Genomic DNA, 17,899 nt, shown 5'->3' on the forward strand with positions numbered 1-17,899 from the left:
GACACCAGAGCCTTCACTCCTAGACTGACTCCCATCACCTGTGGAGATAAGTCTTAAGGGAAATGGAGCAAATATTGCAGTCTGCATATAAGTGTTCTGGAAACCATCAGGGTTCTTGTGTAGCTGCTCAGTCCTGGAGCACTGCTGAGCAGTTAACCCCTGCCTCAGATATCCAGGTTGTGCTCCTAGACATCAGCCGTGTGGATGGAGTTCTGTTCACTGAGTCTTTCACTAACAAAGCACTCTGTGTGTTTCTTGTGTCTTCCAGTTGACGGTCCTCCAGTGGAACCCTCTCAGTTTGTTTCAAGTGTCCCAAAATATCCAGACAAGATGGGTTTTGACGAGGTAGGAAAGATGTCTGGGAGCACATGTGCACACAGGTACATGTGTACGGTATGATTACATGTTTGTATTGGAGTGCAAGCTTGATCATACATCTGAGAGCCAGCAAAACTGGCTTGGCTGCTAAAAAGGCACTGAGGTCTTGGCAAAATGACCTGGTATTTGTTGTGTCTCAGCTTTCTTACCTTTAAAAAGGAGCATTTGGGACCTGTCTGGCTTCGTCAGTGCAACATACAACTCTTGGACTCAGGGTTGTGAGTTCAAGCCTGCAAAAGAAAGGAAGGAAGGAAAGAAAGAGAGAGAGAAAGTGATGTAATATTGTGTTTCAACTATAAAAAAGTTTTTTTTAAGGAGCATCATACAAAATCCTTAAATTAGAAAGAAGTTACTATTTAATCATGAGTGAATTTTATATATTCTAGGAGCAGATATTGCTATATTTTGTAAACCTTTTTTATCAAGATTCAAGGGTAAGGAGGATATGTGTTTTAAGGATTGGAGGACCTTAACTTTTTTCCGAGTGGATAGAAACTATTCTGGAATGGCCAGTGCTTTATTTTCTCTGTGCTTTTCTTCCATGGAAAAATGTTGAGGACAGGGTTGAGAGGAAAAAGAAAAAGGAAAAAAGAAACCTGTTGTAAAATTCTGCCTTTCAGTGGGCAAGAATTTCATAATAGCACTCCGAGGGCCATATTTATTATAAAGTTTTGATTGTATGAAGAAGGAAGCAAGATTATAAAGAATACCTCTCTTGGTATTACACACAACAGCTCCTTGGAAATACCCCAAGTATGACTCCAAGTCACTGAATCTTTTGTGGGTCTCTTATGTCATATAGCTCCATTGAAAGAAAAGACTTTATCATTTTGTGCTATATAATACATGTCCATGAAGTACAGCCATCTAAAGCTGTTGGCATGGGCATTGGTATTTCTTTTATAAAGTTGACATGGATCTGGGCTTCAGTAATGGGAAAAAGTATTTCATGAATGTTAAGTAGAAAAGAGTTAGGTAGCAGCTATGATGCTGTTTCCACAGAGAGCAGAAGGAGAAGAGATGATTTTCATGTGGGGAGAGGAATTAGAATCAAGTGCAAATAATTTTTAAAAAACAATTGAGGCTGCAGAAAAGTCTGGTCCACATCACTCCGTGTACCAGCTTCCACTTCTTACTAGAACTGTCCTTCCCTGCAACCCTCATCATCTCTAGGTGAAAGAACCCAAGTGTCTTTACCTACATTCATTCTTCTGTTTAAATACATTCCTCTGAGAACCAAACTGAAGGAAATCTAATGGGACAAAACCAGGGTCTTCTCTGTCTATTCCTCCCTTTGGATGTAAGGACTGGGTCACCCCTAGAAGTCTTTTGAAAAATGGCAACTGTAAGAGGTGATGCAGGTGCAGGAAAGGACCACCCTGGGCTCTAGAACAGAGATATGATGGTGGAAAGGAGATTTTCAGAGGCCTTTTCAGTTCTCCCAGTACTCCATGACCTTGGTGGTGGTGTCTGGACTGCATTTGGCTAGGTGGTTCTTTCTTGTTTGCTATTCACTAAGTATGAGCAAGCCGTCTGTGTTTTTCCTTCATGGCTACGACTTTTACTGCACTTGTCCTGGAAGAAACTGGGACTGAATTATTATTTACTAAAGTCTTCCCAGACTAGCGGTCTCTGGTTTGAGGGGACTTTTTGTTGTATTTCTCTTCGTTTTTGTTTGTTTGTTTGGGTTTGTTTTTGTTCTCCTGGAGTGACCTTGGGTAGCTCCATGTACTCACATGAGGAAATGCCCTTTTCTTTCCATATCTTTTAAAATTGTGGGATGAAACATGGCCCATCACAGTGTGATTCTAAACAGGAAAAGCATGAAATGTGAAAGAATACAACCCATTAAGTTATGAAGTCCCAAGTAACAAGGCAAACAGAGGTACCACAGAAATTATGTTAAAAAAAATTACTCAGGTAACCAAGAGAAATAATGACATCATGATGCACCGAATTCACTTTGCCCTAAATCAGGTGGATAGTTTCTTTAAAGAGGACATCTTATTTTCCCATAAGTTTCTTTGCCCAGAACTTTGTAAGTGGATGGAAATGAGAATGTTTCAGAAGAAAAGCTTGAAATTTTAGTGTAATTTTTGATCCAGTAAAACATAAAACATATTGATGATTACATTCAGAATGGCTATATGAACCAAAGCTTCACCCCCAGTAAATTCTGAACCCCAGGCTGGTTACAAGACAAAGTAAGACATAGTTTCTTCTTTTTTCTGAACACAGCATAAAGCAAGCTTTATCTAAACAACATATCATAGACTTTTAATTTTTTAATTTTTATTTTTTAAAATATTTATTTATTTACTTATGATAGACAGAGAGAGAGAGAGAGAGAGAGAGAGAGACAGGCAGAGACACACAGGCAGAGGGAGAAGCAGGCTCCATGCCGGGAGCCCGATGTGGGACTCGATCCTGGGACTCCAGGGTCATGCCCTAGACCAAAGGCAGGCGCTAAACCACTGAGCCACCCAGGGATCCCCTATCATAGACTTTTTAAAAAAGATTTTATTTATTTACTCACGAGAGACACAGAGAGAGGCAGAGACATAGGAAGAAGGAGAAACAGGCTCCCCACAGGGAGCCTGATGCAGGACTCGATCCCAGGACCTCAGGATCACAATCTGAGCTAAAGGTACATGCTCAACAACTGAGCCACCCAGGAGTCCCTATCATAGACATTTTAATCTGTGTTATGCTTGGGAGAGAAGGTTGTTCAACTTCCTCTTTTACAAACAAGGGAAGTGGACCCCAAAGCATTCAATGTCTTCCTCAGAGTCATCTGGGTGATTAAGTCAGGATGAAGTCAATGTCATCTAATTTATTTCTGTGGGTTTCTTATTTTTCATGCTATATGTTATCAGTATTTCTTGCTGGCAGCTGAAGTCTCTCACTCTTGGAGGACTAGTTTAATGTTCAAAGTGAGTTTGTTACTGCTTGTAGCAAAAGGACTTCATGAATACACGTATTTACATGTGATAGCATTCGTGAGTCTTTAGTTACTTCTGTGACTCCTTAAATCTGAGAATAGTCAGGACAGTCTCACTATCCATAACTCCCTCCAGTGGCTTCATGATATGTATGTGTTTAGGGCAGTCTTCAGGAATTTAGGGGCTAAGCTGAGGGGCTACAGATGGACCCAGCCCTAATGGGAAGAAATCTGAATGCATATTTTGGGGGACTTCAAGGATTAGTGTGATGTGGAAATGATGCCTTTTCATTTCTCTCTTCCTCAAAGGGCTACTTCCAAGAGTAGGGCCCCTTCTCTTTACTTCTTTCAGAAAAATTTCCTTGTCTCTAGAGGAATTGAAGAATTCTGGCAACAAAGCTATTAACATTGAGACCTTGATAATTCTGTTTGGAACCTTTGGAAATGCAAGGAATGTGTTAAGATTAGATTTTTCTCATTCTTTGGATGACTTGAAGTTTATTTACAGTGGATATGAACTCTAAGAATAGCTAATATTTAGAACCCATGAAATAGGACCAGTATCACCCCAGTTTTACAGATGAGGATACTGAGGCATAGGAATTGGGCCAAGGCAAACAGTCAGTAATAGGATGTAGACCTAGGTCTGCTGATAAATCTAACACACTTGCCCAACTCTCTCCTACTTCTGAGTCTTCTATGTTTTGGGTTTAATTCACGCTTGGCCTCCTGAGAGTAACTTTTTCAACCTTCCTATCTCAAGAACAGGGCAAACATGTCTACCAACAGGCATCAGAGAAACAAAGAGAGGGTGAAGTCACTGCAGATGGCTCAGTTTCAAAAGTAATTCTGTTTGGATAACTATCATTGGACTTGATATAGAATGTAAATAAATCTTCGCCACGATTTTCCCTATTTTTTCCACTCCTTATTCTAACTAAAACTTTGGTAGTTACATTTACTTAACTTTTAAAACAGCCTAAAGACCTGAATAATCTGTTTCTTTTCCTTTTTTCTTCCTGTGTTAGATCTTCATGATCAACCTGAAGCGCAGAAAGGACAGGCGGGACCGGATGTTACGCACCCTGTATGAGCAGGAGATTGATGTCAAGATTGTCGAGGCTGTGGATGGAAAGTGAGTTGGGTTTTTTCTTGAATCCTTGCAAATGTGGTTGGAGTGGGGAGGTGCCCTTTCTGACAGGGTTAGTGCTGAATGGGAGGAATCTAGTGTCATTAGAAGACAAACGCATTGTTATGATGCAGCCTACTTTGGGAAAAACGTTATGAATCATCACAGCATTTCAATTAATTTAACCATGTATGGTAGGCCTGAAATCCACTCACCATCCATCCATAATGAATTATGCTGAAGGCTCACAGTGGAAGTAATTTTCCTCTTTCTCTGGGGGGGGGGGGGGGGGTGGTGGTGGTTTACAATGGTTGTGGTAGTTACCAGCTTTCCATGGTGTATTGGAAAGAATGCGGTTAGAGCTGCATTCAGAACCTGATTTAGAGCATAGTGTCCAAACTTGGGCCACCTGAGGAAAATCAATGAGGAAAAAATGCATAATGATCTATATATCCTGTTGCATGAGATCTTGCCATAGACTGCCGGGGCTAATCATCTTTCCCAGGAATATGGCAGGAAAGTCACAAAGGGAACTTGGTTGAATTCTTTCAAGAGTTTTGTTATTGCTGTTGTTTATTATTTTGCTTTATTTTGCTTTCCATTGCCCTTCTATTTGACACTTTATTTCAAGGTATAGATTTTTGCAAAACTTGCAGTTCCATGTTTTGTGTTAGTTTGGAATATAAAGGCTCTGAGGAGTTTGGCTAGAAGCTATTGTGAAGCTTCTTATGCCTTTTAGAGAATTTCATCAATGTTTCTCAAAATGTGGCCTGGACACCCATGTCAGAGTATCCACGATTAAGAGAGCAGCTTCCCTGAGTTCCAGCCCAGGGCTGCTGAATCATGATCTCTAGGGCTGGAGCTGGGATTCTGCATTTAAGAAGCCTCAAGGTGTTTCTGAGGTAAGGTTACCACATAAAATATAGGACACTCAGTTAAATTTGTCCCAAACATTGCACGGGCTTACTTATACTAAGAAATTATTCATTATTTATATGAAATTTAAATTTGACTGAATGTTCTGTTTTACTTGCTAAATCTGGCAATCCTGCTCTTTGGTGCACTAGAGTTTGGAAACCACTGCTTCAGATACCTACCTAGGAGCCCAAATTTTATTTATAGGCCACATGGACCAGGGGAAACTAGTTGAATTGTGAGAATTCTTAATTTGTTTCTCAACAAGTCTCTTGTCAGATATATCATTTGCAAATATTTTATCTCATGCTATGTGTTGTCTTTTCAATTCATGATAGTGTCATTACAAAACAAAAGTTTTTAATTTCGATGAAGTCCAATATATGTTTTTGTTGTTACTTGTGCTTTTGATGTCATATCTAAGAATCCATTGACAAATCCAAAGTCGCAAAGACTTATTTCTGTCTTTCTTCTAAGAGTTTTATAGTTTTACCGCATATCTTTTCACATTGAATTTTTCTCCATTTTGAGTTAGTTTTTTATATGGTGTGAGGTAGGGATTCTAATTCCTTCTTTTACACATAGTTTGAGTATCTTTGTTAAGAGATTAACCATTTGTTAAAAAGACTATTCTCCCTCCCATTGAATTGTTGTCACCCTTGTCAAAATCAATTGACTACAAATAAAAGGGTTGATTTCTATCCTCTCAACTCAATTCCACTGATTATGTTAATTCCTATGTCAATACCACATTGTCATGAGGACTGTACCTTTATATGTAAGGAAGTCTGAGTCATTTAACTTTGTTATTCCTTTGCAAGATGGTTTAAGCTATTTTAGGTCCCTTGTATTTCCATATGAATTTTAGCTTGTCATTTTACACAAAAAGAGAGCTGGAATATTGATAGGAATTGCATTGAACCTGTAGATCAAGTAGATAGACCTATAGTGAGTCACTTCTCTCCTGCTCACAAGTTCATCTCTGCTACTTTTATTCTTAACTTTTTTTAAAATTTAGGTTCAAAAGAAAGACACACATGTACACAGTTCTTTCCTGTCCTCATCCTCTCCAGTATTTAATGCTGTTAGCCATTTTCCTTCATTAGAAAGTACTTTTTCTTTTTTAAAGATTTTATTAATTTATTCATGAGAGACAGAGAGAGAGAGAGAGAGAGAGAGGCAGAGACACAGGCAGAGGGAGAAGCATGCTCCATGCAGGTAGCCTGATGTGGGACTCAATCCCAGAATTCCAGGATCAGGCCCTGGGCCAAAGGCAGGCACTAAACAGCCGAGCCACCCAGGGATCCCCAGGAAAATACTTTTTCAAAGCTGTCAAAAAAAATAGGTGATATTTAGAACTACATTGGCAATTGTGAGGCGTATACCAAGTTTAAGACACCCTCTTGTCTTTGCAAAACTTGCAATGCTGTCATGAGTTAACCCTGAGGAGCTCTTGAGAAGTGATAGGAAACCTGAGAAGTCTTCCCCAATGTGCAGAGGGCTCTGAGGAACATCCAGAACTCTTTCTGGCTTCTGTAGTGGGGATGTCTCAACTTGTTAATTTGCAGACATGTTCTCTGTTGTGCAGAGCACTCAACACAAGCCAGCTGAAGGCCCTGAATATTGAAATGCTACCTGGATATCGAGATCCCTACTCCTCCAGACCTCTAACTAGGGGTGAAATCGGCTGCTTTCTCAGCCACTACTCTGTCTGGAAAGAGGTAAATAATGCTTTGTTTAGATATGCAGCTTTGTAATGAGGAGGATGGAGAGTGGAACTTTGTAAATGAATTAGGGCCAGATATGAAGTGAACCCGTACCTGTTCTGGAAGTATGCTTGGAAGTTTCAGTTGCTTCATGTCTCCCTCTGACACAGGCCAGCAATAAACAGGGAGAGGTAGCCTTGTGGCTACTTGGGATGGTAACAGGGGAAGATCCCCATGTTCAAGAAACCATACTCCTTTTTGGTGTGTCCTTATCCTTAGTAGGAATGCCTTATATTGTGTGCATGTAGCATGTTCTCATTTATTAAATGATTTCATACAAGAAGTCACACAGAAATCATATAAAGTGGGTCAGGAGGCATAGGCCCATTTTACCCAAGAGAAAATAATTAAATATATGTCTAGGTAAGAAGTGGCAAAACCAGGACTTGAACCCATGGCTTAGAGATCAGACATTGATAGATGGAGGTATTGGAGTTCTTGATGAAGGGTCAGTTCCCATAAGAAAAGAGAAAGTACCTCAAGAAGGGCCCCGTGAATGCCTTCCCACTTTGACAGAGTCTATGCCTATCTTTTTTTTCCTTTAAACTCTAAATGAAATGTAATGGATACATATAAAATTAAATAGATCATAATATACAGGCAAATGGAATTTCACAAACTGAATAAACAATACAGCCATGTTAACCCACACCCAGACCAAGAAGCAGGTTACCAGCACCCTAGAAGTACCTTGTCCATATTTCCTTCTAGGGAACAGGACCCAAGGGTAACCACCATCTTGACTTCAAACAGCACAGAACAGTTTGTCTGCTTTTGTACTTCAGTTTATGTGAATGGAACCATAGAGTATTGAGGTATATCCTCTCAGTATTACATTTCTGAAATTCATCTATAACATTGCATTTAATCATAGATCATACATCCTCATTGCTGTAAACATACCCCAGTTTATCTATCCGCTCTACTGTTGGTGGCATTTGCTTAGATTCCAGTTTTGAGCTATTACATCCTATGCTACCATACTCTTGATCTTTTAATCTATATTTATCTAATAAATAGGCATCAGACTTCTCATGGGGTCTCTTACCTCTGATGACCTTTACAGGTAATTGACCGGGAGCTGGAGAAGACTCTTGTCATTGAGGATGACGTGCGCTTTGAACATCAGTTTAAGAAGAAGCTGATGAAGCTGATGGATGACATCGACCGGGCTCAGCTGGATTGGGAACTGATGTGAGTTACAAGACAAGCTTATCCCAGAGGACTGAGAGGATTCAGTCCTTTGCAAGGGGCAATGAGCCCCATCTCCCCAGCTGATAGGACGACAGCTCATGTTTCCACTTTCTGGGTTCTCTCTCCATAAAATGCCCCCAGAAACAAGAAAAGAGTGGGGAATAGGCCATGGTTTCTCCATCTATATACTCTATGGACTGAGAAGGAAAATGGGAGATTCTTTGTGAGACTGGGAGCCTGCCTGCTGCTCAAGTGTCTTCAGACTGAGCACTCATGTGAGAGCACAGCAGAAATCCCACTAGTGAAGCAACAGGCACATGGAGAGGTGTGAAGAGAGAGGGGAGTAGCATTCACTCAAGGGCACAAGTCCTGTGTCACACTGGAGAGCAGATTTCCTCTGTAGCCTGACAGGATGGGGGCTGAGAGTGCCATTCTTGGGAAGGGGAGCACGCAAACAATAATAACACTGAGCTGGGTTTGATGGAGGGTCAGAGGCCGTCATAGGAAAACCAGGCTTACAGGGTAATGCTGGTTTCAAACTGACATTTAGTTAATGCTCTGAGAGCTGTCTCTGGGAATTAAATCTCTGTTTCTGTTTCTGTCTTTCTCCCCTCCCCCTGCCCCTCTCCCCATCTCTTTCCCTCTCCCTCTCTCTTTCATTTTCTTTTTAAACCAAATGACACTTTATCCTTCTCTCCAATGAGGCAGAAAGTTCCCAAGCATTATGTACACTTCCCAGCTGTGTGTCAAAGGCAATTTCATCAAATCAGAGCCCATTCCTTTGGAGTGGCTGCAGCAGACCAGCTGTCCCTACTCCTCCCATCCTCCTAGGGAAAGTTAACTATGGGTCCAGGTGGAATACTTGTTCTCTCAGAAAACATACCATTCTGAGCCCAAAAGAAACCTAGTAATGGCTCAACTAATCCACGGGGAATAGACCCAGAAATCAGTACTGTGTAGTAAAAAGAGACTGGCTCCCTGTCAGATGTCAGCCATGTGATTAGACTCTGCACTGTCCCTCAGGATCCTTGTTTGTTCTTATAAACCTCAAGAAGTCCTACACCTCAGTCTGAGTCTATAGCTCTGCAGCCTGTGGCTACACCTCACAAGAATGGAGCCTGGAAGCCATTTTACACTCACATGACCTGCAAAGGCAACTTTGACGTAAGCCTTGGAATCAGACGACTCAACTTGGGGGGTCTAAGGCTTCTGATTGGCACATGTCCTTGTCCACTTGTGGTTTAGCTGGTGCATTTCTTGGGACAAATTACCAACACATCCAAGAATGGATTGGATAAGGATATGAATATAGGGAACAATAGGGACACAGAAACAAAAATCTTTCCTAAATTTCACAGATTGGCCAAGTCCAAATATTCCACTGATCTCAATTATGTAAAGAATGACAGTGGTTTCAAATTTTTCACCTTTTCCTTTCCTTTTTTTTTTGAGCATGAGTGGGGGTGGGGGTGGAAGGACAGAGAAGAGTCTTAAGAACAGTCTTAAGCAGACTCTATTGCTTAACACAAAGCCCGATGCAGGGCTCGATCTCATGTTCCTGAGATCATGACGTGAACCAAAATCCAGAGTGTATCGTTTAACCAACTCAGCCACCCAACTACCCTTCATGTGTCTCTTTCTAAAATTAAAGTTACCGAAGCTCAAAACATGAAAGCTGATAAACTGTCCATGCCAGCTATGTTAGATTTCTCCAGAAAAGGAAATAGTAAATAGGAAGAGTAGAACAAGCCACTGGAATCATCTAGGGCAGTGCTATCCAACAGGGATATCACATGAGCCACATATGTCATTTAAAATTTTCCAGTGATCCTATTCAAATGGTAAAAAATACATTAGGTGAATTTAATAATACATTTTATTTACTCCAACACCACTAAATATTATTACTTTAAAGTGTAATCCATATTTAACATGTAATCAATAATCAATTGATAGTCTATGTGGTTTTGTTTTTGTTTTTTCTTTTTTTAAGTTTTTCTTTTTTTTTTTTTTTCTTTCTTTCTTTTTTTTTTTAGAGGGATAGGCTCTCACCCAGCATGGAGCCCAACACAGGGCTTGATCTCACAGCACTGAGATCATGACCTGAGCCAAAATCAAGTCAGACACTAAACCAACTGAGCCACCCAGGTGCCCCTACGTTTTTTTCTATCCTCTCTAACATCCAGTATGTATTTTATGCTTACAACATATTTCAGTCTAATCTAGATGCTAAGTTTTCAACTGCTTAAATTAACTGTAGTCCTACCGAAACAGTTTTGTTTAATGGAAAAAATACCTTACACATCTTCAGTTTTCTTTTAAAATTTCAGCTTCAACTATGTAAAATGAATCAGTACAAACTCAGTTCCGGTCTCACTCTAGCCACGTCTCAAGTGCTCAGTGGGAGTTTCTCTTCCACTTGATGGTACATGAGAGAAATTCAGACTCTGTAGTCTCAAGGGACAGTGGCTGAGAGGATCTGTGTTTGATTCCTGAGAAGGTGAACAATGACTTATTCTACAAATCGTGGGATGTTTTGACAAGAGGAACCCTTTAACTGTTGAATGAGATCATTTTAAGACAAAATAGAGGAAGTCAGCTTTGCCTCCAGGCAGGAAGCCCTTACCTCCTCAACTTGCTCCAGGCAAGTGGAAGACAGACAAGTTCCAGACAAAAGTGAGGGATCATAGATCCATGGGTAGCCTGTGGGAACACTGGAATGGCGGAGGGTATATCTTGTGCTCGAGGAGGACAGGACCAGCCTGGGTGCTTTTCTTAGAACAAAGTGAGGGCAGAGCTTAGGTGCGCTTGAGGAAGAGAAAGCCAGGCAGGCTTTGTCACTCATTCTCCCCAGGAAGGACCCCCTTGGGGCCACCGGGTTCCTTGGTCTTTTACCACAGACTGGTTCTCTCCCACATCCTTTTTAGTCAGCATCTGGAGGGCTGCCCCAAAGAACATCGGACACTGAGACTCTAGAGACTTGAAAACTCAGGATCTCACATCTGGCCTTTTTTTTTTTTTTTTTTTGTCTACTTCCAACCTTTGTAAACACAGCTGGCAGTCCCTTACCATCTTTGCAAAAATGATCCAAGTGATCTTTTAGTTATAATTTGACTTCCAGGCTGGAGGCCTGTGCTAGGCAAGAGCAGTTGGGATGTTGAGCCAGCAAAGTGGCCCCGTTCATGGCAGGTGACAGTCATAGTGGGTGGATGGGGCGTGCTCTGTGGTGGGATACTTTGGATGTTAGACACCGTTGGTCCAAGCTTTCAAGAACTAACTGCAAACCCATGCTCGGTTCTTACAGATGTCTAATATTCACATGGGAGTGTTTCTCCTCCGTCTGCTTCCTTTTAGCTACATCGGTAGGAAGAGGATGCAGGTGAAGGAGCCAGAGAAAGCAGTGCCCAACGTGGGAAATCTGGTCGAAGCCGACTACTCCTACTGGACTCTGGGCTATGTCATCTCTCTGGAAGGAGCACAGAAACTGGTTGGAGCCGATCCTTTTGGGAAGATGCTGCCAGTGGACGAGTTCCTGCCAATCATGTACAACAAGCATCCTGTGTGAGTCTCCCTGCACTGCCTGCCTGGCTTGGGCACCCCCCCCATCCCTGCTCATATATTATGGAACTCAGTTTCTTGGCAGTACATGGTATTTTCTAAAGCTGTACTGCTTTCCTCAATGATCTTTCCAGAATCATGACTCAGAGAGGCTGACCTGAGTGTAATGATTACCCCCTTGTACAGAAGGGGAAGCTGAGGCAGAAACGGTGAATCTTTCATAGGGGTCCTCCGTAATACCCAATATGTAGTTTAACTGGACATAAGATGCTCAGTCCTCTCCTGGCTTTTTACCTTTTTTTGGTAAACTTGTACACCTGGAGTTGAAGGCCATCTTCCTGAGCACCTTAAAGGTTTCAGTTCACTTCTCAGTCCACTGGGGATGCTTGTTGGCCTGGCAGGGGCCCCCGTCTTCGCAGAGCTCACAGTCTGGTCAGGAATTCAGACTTGTGAACAGTCCCCGTGATGGCTGTGATACCTGCAGTCACCAAGGTGTGTTAGAGGCTCAGGAAGGGTGGAGGTGGCCTTTGAGTGGGGCATCTCTGGAAGAAGGCAGGACGATGCTCAGGGTTCCCATAACACCGGAGCTTACTCTAAGCTAGCATTGTTCGAAGGGTATGGAAGTTGGTGGCTTACCTGTCCTTCTCCCCAGTAACCTGTGAGCCCATTGAGGCAGGAAGAGTCTCACATCCCTGTGTCCTTAGAACCTCGTCCAAACTCTACACATAATAGCTTCTCAATCAATGAGTCCTAAATTCATTAAGGAACAGGAGACCAGGTTCTAGCCTCTGCTCCTTCTCTCAGTTGCCGGCTGATCTCCTTACTAGATGGGCTTTATATGAGTGGTTGAGAATTCCTGTCCTGCATCTCGGTCATTTTGTCTCCTGTCTTCAGTTGGAGCTAGCTCCTCACCCTGTTCGACACAACTGACTTTGTATCTGCGTCCTCACAGGAACATGGAGGCCAACCACCATCCTTGTAACCGAAAGGAAACTAACACCCACGGAGCACTGACTGAGCTAGGGGCGCAGGAGCCTGGGGAGGGAGGGGAGGCCGAGTCATTGTCCCCTTTATACCCACAGGGAGGAGGGATGCAAAGCCAAGTTGGCATGCCTCCAAGCCTACACTGTGTCACTTATCCCACCCCTGCTGCTCAGATCTCAACTAATTTATTAATCCAGGAACAGGGCATCTTCCACAAAGTGATCACATTTATCTATTGTTATGTCCCACTCAGCTTTTAGAGTAAGACCTAAAATTCATCTTTTAAACAAGTCTCTCCAAATATAACAGAACTATCCTGACCTTTCTCTTTGTGTGTTTGTTTAGATCATCTAGAAGCTGTTTTTTTTTTTAAGATTTTATTTATTTATTCATGAGAGACACACAGAGAGAGGCAGAGACACAGGCAGAGGGAGAAGCAAGCTCCCCATGGAGATCCTGATGTGGGACTTGATCCCAAGACCCTGGGGTCACGACCTAAGCCGAAGGCAGACGCTCAACCACTGAGCCACCCCAGGTGCCCCTCCTCTGAAGGCTTTTAAAGAAATGTTTATTGTGTTTGTAGACTAAACTTTTCCACAAAGGACACAACTTTAAAAATAATCGAAGGCATCCATGTCAATGTAAGAGACAACCAGCAGGACCCCTCTGCTCTTTTCCTCTGTTCTCTAAATGTCCTACCCCCTCACGCACCCATATGCCTCTTCTTTGCAGAGCTGAGTACAAGGAGTATTATGAATCCAGGGACCTAAAAGCCTTCTCTGCCGAACCCTTGCTCATCTACCCCACACACTACACGGGCCAGCCGGGGTATCTGAGTGACACAGAGACCTCGACCATCTGGGACAATGAGACAGTGGCCACCGATTGGGATAGGACCCATTCCTGGAAGTCCCGGAAGCAAAGTCACATCCACCGCAACGCCAAGAACACAGAGGCCCTGCCGTCGCCAACCTCCGTGGACACTGTGCCTTCAAAGGATGAGCTATGAAGCCTCCATGGGGGGATTCACCACCCTTGATTTTTCTAACGGGCTATTCATCTGTTTGCTCCAGTTTCTTTTAGTGGCCCCTGTCATCTATCAAAGTGGTCTACTGTGATTGAGCAAAATTAATATATTCTTGACAGGGGAGGATAAGAGGGAAACTTAACCCAAATTTCCTAGGATGGCTAGAAGATCAATTTCCTGGCAACCATCGAGACAAACCCCAATCCAGATACCTAGCCCCTCAGTGTATTATCCATATGCTACTGCTTCCCACATTAAGAATGAACAGTATGGCCCAGACACTCACCCCTGAGGAAGGTAGTCACATCTGTAAGTGGGCAGGCAAGGCAGCCGAGCCAACTGGATCACATCCATTGGTCTCAAGGGCCTGTTTTCTATCATAAGTGTGACCTTGAAAACTTGTGCACCTAACAAGTTTATAGGTCAGGGGGACCAGATCATTTAAGATCAAATTAATTTGGGCTTCGGTTTAAAGGAATTCTGTGATGAGCCAAAGTGAGCTGTTCATCCTAGTCCTCGTTATCCAATAAGGATGAGTATTTGGGTCTGTCTGAGACTTGGCCTTTGACTATCATGGCATTTGAAGCTCTCATCATGAGGCATCAAGTTTGCCATGTGGGTAGAGTTTAGTAGATATTTGAAGGTTTGTGTAGATATTTGAGGAAAAAAGAACTCAGACTTTGGCCTTTTACTGTGGTCACTCGAGTTCAGATGCTCTATTTATGAAGAAAAATTTAATATATAAGGGGGTTCGGGCCGGTGTCTAACTTCTGTCCCAGGGGTCACTGTGCCTCTGTGGCCTGCCACACTCTCCCCTTCACGCCTGAGGCTGGGCGTGAATTGTGAGTGTGAGTTTTATGAGTCACTGCTAAGAGGCAGAGCGCATTTTCAGGCCAGCAACTGTCCTTGCCTGGATCTTTCGTTCTATTTTGAATTATTTATTCTACAAAATGTGGGGGGAAATATCTGTAGGATTGGGCAGAGAAACAGATTCTTCAAGCTTTCCTAGCACCCTGGGGAGTAGTGAGTGTGAGATCTGGTTCTCTTGCATTTCCCAGCCTGGCTCTTCCAGGGAGGCCTGTTGAGTGGGAGAGTCTCACCATCTGGAAACAAATGCTCTTCCATTTCGGATGACAGAACTTGCTCAGAAATAATGGACTGATCAACTGATTGAGGCCAACAACCAGGGAAGCTCTCGGAGCCAGCATCCCGGGCAGAGGACCTCTCTGCTTTCCTCATGGATTGATTTTCCGGAAGGTGCAGTGTTGGGCTACCTTCTGTGCCAATTCCACAATCTGTGATGCTCAAGATCTCTCATGATGCTTCTCCTCAGGTTTGTGTTCGCCCGCCTGCAAGCAGTAAAACTCTGCCTCCAGAAATACCCTCCCCACACACTCCTCCCCGGGCTTCACGACTTGGAGCAGAGCTCCCGGGCAGGGTTGCTGGGTAAACCCAGCCCCGCTCCCTGGTGACACCCCCAGGCCGCAGGACAGCAAGGCCACTCGCCTTCCACACCACACCAGCCTCGGCTTCCTTCTTGACTCACTGTCCATATTCTTCTGCATTGACTAGGAGGCAGGGAGGCTGAGGAAGGGGATCTCAGCCCACTTCAGTCTTTACTGCTTAGACATACCTGTCAGAGCCTCTTTTTCTTTTCTAAAAAAAAAAAAAAAAAAAACCAACCAAACAAAAAAGAGCATCTGGGGAGCTAGTGAAAAACCCTTAGGTGATCTCCAAGGTTTCCTTGGGTATTTTGAATTTTGTTTGCATATTTGAGTGTGTGCAAGTGTGCCTGACTTTCATGATGTATTTTTTTTAATAGGATCGGAGGTGGTCGGGAGGTTGCGGGTGGAGAAAGATTGAATTGACTTTTGTGTGGTTTTGTTTAGTGGAGAATTTTGTTTTTTCCCTTTTACTGTCAGCTGGTCTGATGGGTTTATAAATTCTCATTCTTAAAAGATATTGGTCTTAAATTCTAGAATTTTAGATTAGGACTGTTCTACTGTGAATAAAGTTCTGGCTCCGTTAGCCCAGCCTTTGCTTCTGCCTGCTTGGGTCTGGGATCTCAAGCAGCGCTGTTTTGTTGTGAACATTGTGCTCTGCACACCCGCGTTTGTTTTTAAAAAGCCGCCTCTTCAACAATCCAGGGGTTCCTTGACCTCATTTACTTCCTGTCTCCACTCTAGTCTTAAGTCGTGACATTTGCCCTTAGCAGTGTCAGTGGCCTTTATCTCCGGCTGTGGCACCTGCTCTTTGCCTCTGGAAGTAAAACCCTGTCTGGAACCCCCACCTGGATCCATCTCTGGATCTTGGGATCCAAGGTGGGACCTTCTGGACGACGAGCTTGACTTTAGCAGTGCTGGTGCTGCTGAGCATGGACTGAGCACCTAGGACTTGCAGAGGCCACACTGCATGGGCCCTGCTTTGGGTTCCCTGGGGCGTGAACTGGGCAGGAACTCCGGAGGACAGGAAAGAGCCGGCATCGCGGCATCCTACACTGTCTATCGTGCTGTGTCATTTCAGGAGGAGAAATGATAAACTACTTGCCTTCTAGAGATCTTTGTGAAAAATAAAAAAAAAAAAATAGCTCAACATTGTGATTGTTCACTGGTTCTGCCAACATTGACCACTGGCCAGTGCCAGTGGAGCTTCCAGGTCTGCATTGGGCTGAGGATGTCGGAGGCCATGGGTACTGCTCACCCCCATAGCGAACAAGAAAGGGTGGTCACCAATCTTCCTGTCCAGTGGGAGTTGTTTTAGCCTGCTGGGTGGAGGTGGGTAAGTGGAATAATTTTCTGGGCTACGGAAAATCAGGAGCCCCAGTGGGAGGGTGGCAAGGAAAGGCCCATCTTGTATTATTGTGCTATAGGTGAGACTCGCCATTCATTGAGAGATGCTGTCCAAGACTATAGGACTGTATCCTGGGGAGAAAAAAAAAAGGAGCGAGAGAGAATCCATGTTGGCCTCTGTGACCCCTTGAAATTCAGATCAAGCCTCCCCCAACCAGATGGGAGCATGGCCCTATTTTAGGCCCTGTGCTGGACACTAAGATGCTCAGAGGATGAGGGAAGTTCCCCACTGCTGGAGGCTCCACAGTCCAGGGGAGCAGCCATCCAAGCAGGAAGGCTTTGTTTCAGGGACAGGAACAAAATGGGCTATAGGACCTCAGAGAACCCGGTTCTGCTGAGGAAGACTGATGGGCAGCTTTGTTGGGAAGGTGACCGGGAAGGTGACAGTTGTGTTGGCTTTGGGGACATGAATGAGCCTTCAAAAGAAGGAGGAGGGTTGAGTATGGTGGGTGGGGATGCTTTCTAGGCACTGAGAAGGGGCTGGGAAGGGGCCTGCTGGGGAGTGATGGTGGCCTGGAGGTTCTGAGAAGTCGGGGTTGTGTTGGGGTTGGTGACAGGAAACAAGATTGAGACTGGATCACAATGACAAGGTGAGTCAGCTACCCTTCCTCCCTGGGTTATCACCTGTCACAAATGAAGAGAACTTTGTTTCTGGGAGAATTCTTGGTTACTTTCCTGACAGATATGCAGAGGTTTCTTTTCTTTTTCTTTTTTTTTTAATTTATTTATGATAGTCACACAGAGAGAGAGAGAGAGGCAGAGACACAGGCAGAGGGAGAAGCAGGCTCCATGCACCGGGAGCCAGACGTGGGATTCGATCCCGGGTCTCCAGGATCGCGCCCTGGGCCAAAGGCAAGCGCCAAACCGCTGCGCCACCCAGGGATCCCCATGCAGAGGTTTCCAGTAAAACACTGATGTCTAAAACAAGAGAAGTTCCCCTTCAGCTACACATTTGAGGATCTTTTTCCCTAATGGTGAAGTAAAGTGTAAAATAAAGAGAAGTCTTCCCAAAAGGCTTCTACAATGTGCCTTCGAGACATTCTCCCCAAGTAAACAGAGTGGGAGAGAAACGATCCAGAAGTGATAGCTACGAGTGGGGTGCCGGGGAGGCTCAGTAGGCCGAGCACCCAGCTCTTGAGCTCGGCTCAGGTCTTGATC

At 43.7% G+C, this 17,899-nt stretch overlaps 1 protein-coding gene across 2 annotated transcripts in view; it reads left to right on the top strand.

Moving 5' to 3' along the window:
* The window catches only part of COLGALT2 (collagen beta(1-O)galactosyltransferase 2), a 115,496-nt gene extending 99,011 nt beyond the window's left edge, over positions 1–16,485 (top strand). For both annotated transcript variants that reach the window (XM_026001174.2, XM_072733183.1), the window contains exons 7-12: positions 269–345; positions 4,348–4,454; positions 6,952–7,084; positions 8,196–8,323; positions 11,678–11,884; positions 13,598–16,485. In XM_026001174.2, coding sequence (XP_025856959.1) covers positions 269–345; positions 4,348–4,454; positions 6,952–7,084; positions 8,196–8,323; positions 11,678–11,884; positions 13,598–13,874 — 929 coding nt within the window. In that variant the 3' untranslated portion in view covers positions 13,875–16,485. The remainder of the gene's footprint in view (positions 1–268; positions 346–4,347; positions 4,455–6,951; positions 7,085–8,195; positions 8,324–11,677; positions 11,885–13,597) is intronic.
* The last annotated feature ends 1,414 nt before the right edge of the window (positions 16,486–17,899 follow it).

The sequence above is a fragment of the Vulpes vulpes genome, chromosome 13, assembly GCF_048418805.1.
Source record: "Vulpes vulpes isolate BD-2025 chromosome 13, VulVul3, whole genome shotgun sequence".
Classification (NCBI taxonomy): domain Eukaryota; kingdom Metazoa; phylum Chordata; class Mammalia; order Carnivora; family Canidae; genus Vulpes; species Vulpes vulpes.